General features: G+C 41.7%; 1 protein-coding gene across 2 annotated transcripts; it reads left to right on the plus strand.

The window, feature by feature from the left end:
• The first annotated feature begins 30 nt into the window (after positions 1-30).
• T (T brachyury transcription factor) lies at positions 31-6,917 on the plus strand. 2 transcript variants are annotated; one of them, XM_017746046.1, is made up of 6 exons: positions 31-539; positions 1,306-1,367; positions 1,461-1,522; positions 2,450-2,626; positions 3,910-4,042; positions 5,302-6,917. In XM_017746046.1, exons 1-6 carry the CDS (start codon positions 327-329, stop codon positions 5,567-5,569), a joined length of 915 nt encoding a protein of 304 aa, XP_017601535.1. In that variant the 5' UTR covers positions 31-326; the 3' UTR covers positions 5,570-6,917. The 2 variants fall into 2 exon arrangements, with proteins under 2 accessions (XP_017601535.1, XP_017601541.1); XM_017746052.1 differs by having other exon boundaries at positions 3,913-4,042.
• The last annotated feature ends 1,465 nt before the right edge of the window (positions 6,918-8,382 follow it).

Genomic DNA, 8,382 nt, shown 5'->3' on the forward strand with positions numbered 1-8,382 from the left:
CCCCCCGCCAAATTCATCCAAATTAATTTCTTCAGGAGAGCTCTGCTTTCCACCGAGGATGGGTGCCTTGATGTTTTATCACCTTCTCTTTTTTGCAAGTCTCTTTCTGTTCTGAATATCTGCTAATGTCAGTGGTGTGGTAGATGAATCTTTCTGTCTGACTTACTGATGCATTTGTGACTCTGCGAGTGCCTTGTCAAGTAACAGGGATGAGGATAACTGTGCAAGAAGTTGTGGTGTCTGGCCTCAGTGTGTCTTTCCTTCTCTCACAGCTTCAGTTTTAGGCTTTATTCATCCTTACTGCCTTTTTCACTTCTGATGGAAAGATGAATACTCTAAAACCTTTGTGCCTGCCAGCATCTGCCACTGCTCTGTCACTGCTCACCTGCTCTGTTTGTTCACAGATCATGTTGAACTCCCTGCACAAGTATGAGCCACGGATTCACATAGTGCGAGTGGGTGGCCCGCAGCGGATGATCACCAGCCATTCCTTCCCAGAAACCCAGTTTATAGCTGTGACAGCCTACCAGAATGAAGAGGTATGCACAGCGGGGAAGAGAAGATGCCATTACCAGGAGGTTTCAAGTAGCAAAATGTGCATGTTAAAGAGCAAAATAATGGATCTCCTTTCGCATTTTTCAGTTCTTCCTGTGATTTTTTTATTTTTTTTTTTGAAGCTAAATATGAAAGATGAAATTCATGTGTGTCTAAGCCCTATGAATGAAGGATCGAACAAAGTTCTGGTCACTGTTTGTCTCGATATGTACTTCAGATTCCTTCTAGGGGAGTAATTCTTAAAAGCTTCTGTGGGGGCAAACAACTGTGGTAAAAAATACAGTTGTCATTTTCAGCTACACGGTGAAATGGCTGAGTACTGAATGCACCATTTTTGGAGTGGCCCTTTTTCTGTTAGCCCAAATGCATGTCTGTGTTGAATGAAGTTGTAATTATCAAATTTTCTGAGATTTCTTTGATGTCCAATCTCCTCTGGCTTGAAATGTGAAGATTTTTATAACTATTTAGTTTACTACCTTTCTTAGGTGTTTCTTTAGATGATCAATGAACTCAGGCAATTCAGCCTTTTAAGATTTGGCAAAGAGACTAACTCCTAGTCCTTTGATAATATTTCAGACCTTGCGGAGCTGTATAATTCATGCCCATCAGTTGCTATTATGGGCCTACTTTTATTTCTTCAAAAATTTGTGATTTTATTAACTTCAGTGGATAGTCCTAATTCAAATCCTAGTATCAGTGTGATAATGAATGGTGATACATGTGAATAAAGATATTTGTTGTTGTTTTTAGATCACAGCTTTAAAAATTAAATACAATCCGTTTGCAAAGGCATTTCTTGATGCAAAAGAAAGGTGAGAGCTCTTAACTTAATACTAAAATGTGGATTTTAAAGATAGACTTGTGAAGACATATTCTTAACTCATACAGCACTGTTTCTTTTGTAGAAGTGATCACAAAGACATGATGGAGGAAGTGGGGGACAACCAGCAGTCTGGGTATTCACAGTGTATGTTTCCTTTCGTTGTGCATCATGAGCATAACTTTGGTTTCTTCCATCTACTCTCTGTTAAGTTAAGCAAAGCTTTGAAACCAGTGCTTGATGGCAGGCTTGTTAGCTCACAGAGAGAGGAATGTTACCAGCCTTTGTGACTGTGGTTCATTCATGTTTATGATTGTATAAACACTATAATGTCTGTGTGTGGTTAAGACTTACTGCATTGAAAATCATTTAATAGAATCTTGCAGAGTTGCCTTCATGTCCAAAAAGACATCTGCCTTTTTATACAAGGACATGTTCATATGGACATGGAGACAAAAGTTTATTTCATAAAATTTATTGAGACAGTACTTACATATTAAGTACTCTAAGAAAATTATGGGCATTTGCTTAAAAAAGTTCTTTTAGATGGTTGAAAAGCATTAGTGTTTTAATGATTTCTGTTTTAACAGATTATTGATAACAAAATGACTGCAGCCTATAAAGGATGGGGGTGTTGATTTGCAGTAGGAATTATTTTGTTACAGGGAAAATACTTAATTTTTAAGAGGAGTTCTTAGCAGTCTGAGAAACCTCAGTACTTAGCTGTAGATTGAGACCCCCAAAGAGCAATTTAAAACTGAATACTATGTTGACAATTACTGAGCACACACTACCTACGTATGGGAGGGTTTAACAATTTCCATGTTTCCTTACTGTTGTTGTAATTAAATGGAAATTTAAAAAACAAGCTACCTTGACACAAGACGTTTTCTAATTTTCCTTCATAAGAGCATTTAGGAAAGCTGTAAAGATCCAGATTTTCCAGCTATGTTGAAACTCAGTTTCCTTTCCTGAGTGTGCATTTCCTCGCTATTCAGCTGTGTGTCTTGTTGCTGTGATTCTCTGCCTGGCTGCACTATGCACCCCTCTTACAGACCTCTTGCTTCCCCACAGTAGGTAGCTGGCTTATTCCTGGAAGTGGAACTCTGTGTCCACCTGCCAATCCTCACGCGCAGTTTGGAGCCCCGCTGTCACTGTCCCCTGCGCACAGCTGTGAGAGGTACTCATCGCTGAGGAACCACCGGCCTGCGCCCTACGCCAACCCCTACACACACCGGAACAATTCGCCAAGTAAGTCTGAGGCTGCAGCTCTGGGAAAAGATGGGGACTGAGATGAGCACGTGTTCCCAGTGTCTTTATAACTGAGGGTCTGATTTTGTTAGTGTCTGTTACCTGTGGCTGTAGGTAATGTCTGTGCATCAGGGTTGTTGTCTATGAACGTTCCACTGTTGGATAGACAGAAACAATATGGAGCTGAGTAAACTGCAGAGCTTTTAGAAGGTGTGCTCAGAAGTAGCCAAGTATCTTAAGACTTCGTATCTCAGGCACTAGGTACTTAAGGGTGAGAAGGGCATTTTTAGCAGTGGGATTTTTTTGGCTGATTGGTTTTATAAAATTTTTTCTTTCTTCTGGCAAAGAAGAATGGTTAACGATTTTTGCTTTCAGGCTGTATAGATATTGAAGGTTCCCATTAAAAAAGTACTTAATATTTTGAATTACGAAGTACGTGGGCTTCTAGATGCAGCCTGCCCAATCTTGTATGTAGCTTTGTAGTTCATTTTGAAGTGGAAAACTAGCTTTCTGTGAACTTCCCTTGCATCCTGGAAATTTTGTGCAAGTTCTGTTTTTGTGACTTAAAAAAAATAAAAGAACAAAACCTCTCTGGTGTTCTTTCTTTTTCCCTGGTCCTCAGCAAAGAACCTCCTTCCCTTAGCTAGCTACCACAGCAACTTCCTTCTCACTATGGGTGGCTGGGGTTGCCTTTATAGCTTCCTCGTGAGCCAGCCAGTTTGGGCCACAAGCTGAGTAGTCTAAGCCACAATCCAGTCACTCCTGATGGTGCCCAAGGCAGATTTCATGAGCATGCCCATGGTGGCATGCTCAGCTCAAAACTGGGATGTGTGATCCAGTGGTATGCTTGTTATCCAGCTTTGCCAGACTGTTACTGCCAGAGTAGGTCATGGAGATAAAGGTGTCCTGGAAGGTCCCCAGGTGATTGGGAAAGTGTAAATAAAGAGCTCTCCTTTTCCCACTGACTGAATAAGATATCATATGCTGAATTAGCAGCTGGTTTGCAGACAGCCTTTTGGTCATAGGCCCTTCACAGAAATAAGATTTTGCAGTTATGAGTCGAGCAAAACAGCACATCAGGGCAATGCCAATGAAAGTGTGAGCTTGACACAAGTGGTTACTGGCTTTGTTTTTTCTGTGTGGGTGTAATTTTGTCTTTTTTTTTTTTTTTTTCCCCAAGGCAGTAGTGGGGAAGGATGATTTAAACCTCTGCACTGCATTTAAATACAAGATTGTTATTTGGCTGGATTCTAGTGTTTGTAAGTGATTATGTGTTTTCTCAGCAGCCTATGCTGACAACTCCTCTGCCTGCCTATCCATGCTGCAGTCCCATGACAACTGGTCTTCTCTAGGAGTTACTACGCACACAGCAATGCTGCCCATGAGTCACAGCACTGGCACAGCTGCCAGCTCCAGGTAGGAGTCCATCCCTCATGAGCCCTCAAATCTGTGTATTGGTACTTTCTAGGAAGAAAAGGCTGAAAAAGGAGGTAAAGAGTCACCAGCATGTTAGAAGACCTTTTGGCCATTGGTATGAACCATCAGCACTCTGTGGGGCACTGAGAAGGACTGTCCACAAGGAAAACAGATTGATGAAAGATAATTTTTTTTTTATGTTTTGGAAATGTAGATACTTGTGACAGCAATATTTGATAGATTAAGGATTGCAAATTGCTTAGACAAACATAGATTGAATTTGAGGATGCTTCCTTAAGTTTCATCTCTTACGCATAATGGTGTTTAAAATGTTTATTTTTTTATCCCTTTCATTTTAGCTGGTCACTGCTTTCCCAGCCATCTTCATAAATCCTTGTTCTGCTACTAGTGATGGAGCAGTGAACTGTAGTGTGGAGAAGGAGCACAGGGTTGGGGCAGTAATTCTTTACTTAAGCATTGCCACGCTAACTAGCATAGCATGGGATGGTACATGTGGTGAAAGTCTTTATACTTTGTGATCATAAAAAAGAATCTTTTCCCCTCTTTGTACTTACAATCTTAATTAAACTTTTGGATCCTTTAGCAAAAACTTAACTTGCAGTTAATCCCTTAGAGCTAAATTTGAAAATTCAAGGAGATACAGAAAAGGTGGTAAAATATTTGCTATTAAGTGCAGAGGGACAAGATTTGGACATCTTTCTCAGCAATTCAGACTTACCATTCTGTTTGTGGAATGCATTTTTGCATTTGAGCCATGCACATTGATACTTAACTGTTAATCAGGCTATGTACTACTACCCAGTATGAGTTAATATAAGCTTTAGTCCTGAACACAGATTGAGTCAAGAGGTCTTTCTAGCGCTTTTTTCCCTGTCTTATCCCTGGGATATGTATTTAGGAAGTTGCAAAGTTCCCTGACTTTCGATTTTGTCACTGAGTTCTTAAGAAGGTAAAACCAGTAGAACTGGAACTGTGGAACCTCAAGGAAGGCATTTCTGCCGCCCCTTTTGTCTAACCCCCTATCTGGTGGAAAATAGAGAAGTTTGATTTACTTGTGGGGGTGCCATGAACACAAATTCTGCCTGGGGGTCCTTCCTGTGTCGCAGTGGCTGGGAACTGCCTAGAGAATTTCACCATCTCCAGCAAATGGACCTGGCTTGGGGGCTGTGTTGTGAGCTGAGCCAGCAGACATTAGAGTCACTAATACCTTGGTTTATTTATGGCTTTCCCTCTTGCAGTCAGTACCCCAACTTGTGGTCTGTGAGTAACAGCACCATCACGCCGGTGTCCCAGCCGAGCGGGATGTCCAATGGCCTGAGCTCCCAGTTCCTGCGTGGCTCCCCAGCTCACTACTCCACTCTGCCCCACCCGGTCACGGCCGCCTCCTCCGCCTCGCCCCTGTACGACGGCGCGGCGCCCACGGACCTGCCCGACAGCCAGTACGACACCTCTGCACATGCCAGGCTGGCATCCACGTGGACACCTGTTACGCCCCCTTCCATGTAAACCCAGGCCTCTTCCTCTAAGACACTTATAGCTACTGAATTACTTTAGATGCTTAATCCTCAAGGAAGAGAAAGAGGAGACGAAGGAAATGGTGAACAAAAAGCATCTGCACTGCTCTGCATAGAGCATCCACATTATACCTCTTAGAGTGAACGGTGCATCACTGACTTCATGTAGAGTTTACAAACCTGGTGAGTGTGCAATTCTGAGAGCAGATTCACTGCTTTTAATATTTTTTTCTTTTTTGAAGTGTGATAGACCTAAGTTTGAAGATTTTTACTTGGATTCCAAGTTTCTCAGTGTTCTGATACATTTGGACCGGAAATTTGGCATTGTTCTTGAGTAAGTTACTCCTAACTGTTTTTCAGTTAATTTTTTCAAACTGCAAATTTAGCTATAGTCACGAGAAGACTTTTATTAACCATCTAGTTAGAGGCATTCTGAAATATGCACAAATGTAGCTGGGGAGTGAAGTTTTTGGAAAATCATGTGCACTAACACGTATTTGCTTCACAAATACGTTGTGTTCTTAACTGTACGCTTATTTCCTTGCTGCTGAATTAATGTTGAGACAATCTTGAAGAACTATATTCTTCCCAATAAAACCAGTATTAATGTTTGGTCTAAAAAGTTTTACCCAAAAGACTCTTTTAGAGGTAAGTTTTGCTGTTTGATCATATGGATTTCAAATACCCATCAGCTTAGCTAAATGTATCATTTTCAAACAGACAGTGTCTAATTAGGAGCCCTATCCAAAACCTTTTTGAACCATTGAAAATACATCACTTGGTGTTTTGTTTTGGTGGTTTGCTTTTTTTTTTTTTGAATCTTTGGTTCAGGCCTTAAGAGAAGGAATTCAACACCTGGGGAATCATTCTAATTTATTTTATTTCAATCTTGTACTCTGACCTATATTTATTATTTGGTAAGTTACAACTTTATCTTTAACTAACATGTAGAAGATGTGTAAATAATACCTCAACCTACAGTGAACTTTAAGACAATCATTTGTGGGATATGTCACACAATGGCACATTGAACAGCATGGATGTAAGTTAACTTGCTGGAAGAGCGAAATCTGTAGCTGTCAAGGATTTTGCACAAAAGTGCAGCTATACTAAGACTTAAAATACACTGACTGCTTGACTTGCTGGAAGGAACAGGTCTTTATAAAATAGTTCCTTCATTAATGATATGAAGTAATGTGATCCAAATTCCTAATGCAGGCAAACCCAAAACCTTGGCTGAAAGTGTGCCCTTAGACTCATCTCTTCCTCCCACTGACTCTGGCAAATAAATATCCTGAGGAAAGTGAGTTCTTTTGCATAAGCCATATAAATAACTTTTATAATGAAGTGCCTAATATAGCAAAGCAAAATTCTGTATCAGGGAATTCCTTAAATAACTCACTGATGTGTGCTTATGTGCTATGGTGGCAGCTATAAGATAAAAAAGCAAATGTTTGCCACTGTTTTGGTCTGTTTGGTACCCTTTGGGCAGGTCCCTGTACCTAGAAAGGCCTTGGCAGGGTGTTTTCCCTGCAGAAGGGTCTGTGTGTGACTGCAGGAAGCAGTCTCCCAGAGGTACTCCAGCAGGAGACAGCACCAGAAATGGGATGGCTGCACAGCCACATCCTCTGTCAATATGTAAATATTGATCTAAGTGCTCCTATTTTATTGTGAAGGTAAATTGTGTAAATGATGTAAGTGCATTATTATTTAGACTATTTTGTAGAAATTAGCAGCCTATTTCATTGTTACATTTTATACTTGTATTTCGGACGTATAATTTAAGTTAAAAAAAAGAAGTAAAGATTCTTAAGAAAAACTCCATGCTTGATTTTCGGTTTGTGGGGGCAGTGGGAAAGGTGAAGCAAATGCACATCAGCCGTATCAAGCCTACAGTATGCTGACCTTCCACGGAACGGTTTCACAAATGGTTCCTGCCGCATGTCAGCTTCTGTCTGTGGGCGAAAGTTCAAAAAGTTCTCATCCACCTCTCCCTGCTTTCTCCCGCTCCCCCCGCCCCATCTCTGGTTTTGCCTCATTTTGATAAATCCTTGACTGACTGGTATTCAGAGATGGTCACTGCATTTGGTGCCGGGTGAAAGCTCTTTTCCCACACTGACCAGTTTCTAGGGTAAATGCTGGAGCTGGATGCAAGCCTGGCAGCTGCTGTGTTGTACCTTGATAACCAAGTAATAAATGCCAAGCTGCTGCCTGGTACTTTCAGCTACTTCAGGAGTCTGTTATCAGCTGATCAGCACTACTGTGGCTCTGTGCGTAGCTGAGTGTGCACATGCCACTTCTGAGAGCTGACATGGTGGGGGAGCCCAGCTCATGCTGGGGAGGGAGCCAGCTTTATCCCTTGCCCCAGAGCTGTGCCCTCAAAGCAGGCATGTCAGGGGAAGAGGATGATCAACCTGCTGTAGAATCATTTAGTTTGGAAATGACCTTTAAGATTGAGTCCAACCATTAACCCACGTCTCTTAAGTATCACATCTACACGTCTTTTAAATACTCCAGGGATGGAGACTCCACCATCTCCCTGGGCGGTCTGTGCAGTGACAGGGACCCATAAAGCAGGAGAGGTGCTAGGCCTAGAGCTGGAAGCTGTCTCTGTGCATGGTGTCTTTCCCGCACAGAGTCTTGCATGGAGGACAGCCCGCAGCTGCTGCCCAGCACCAGGGTCACAGCAGTTTCTCAGGTTCTTGCAGACCTTGTATTGAAGAAATGGTTTCACGTCCATGTGGATGAAAATAGTTGAGGTTAGTTATTATAAGAATGAGCTATGGCTCTCTGAACTAACCTGCC

The sequence above is a fragment of the Corvus brachyrhynchos genome, unplaced genomic scaffold, assembly GCF_000691975.1.
Source record: "Corvus brachyrhynchos isolate BGI_N302 unplaced genomic scaffold, ASM69197v1 scaffold70, whole genome shotgun sequence".
Classification (NCBI taxonomy): domain Eukaryota; kingdom Metazoa; phylum Chordata; class Aves; order Passeriformes; family Corvidae; genus Corvus; species Corvus brachyrhynchos.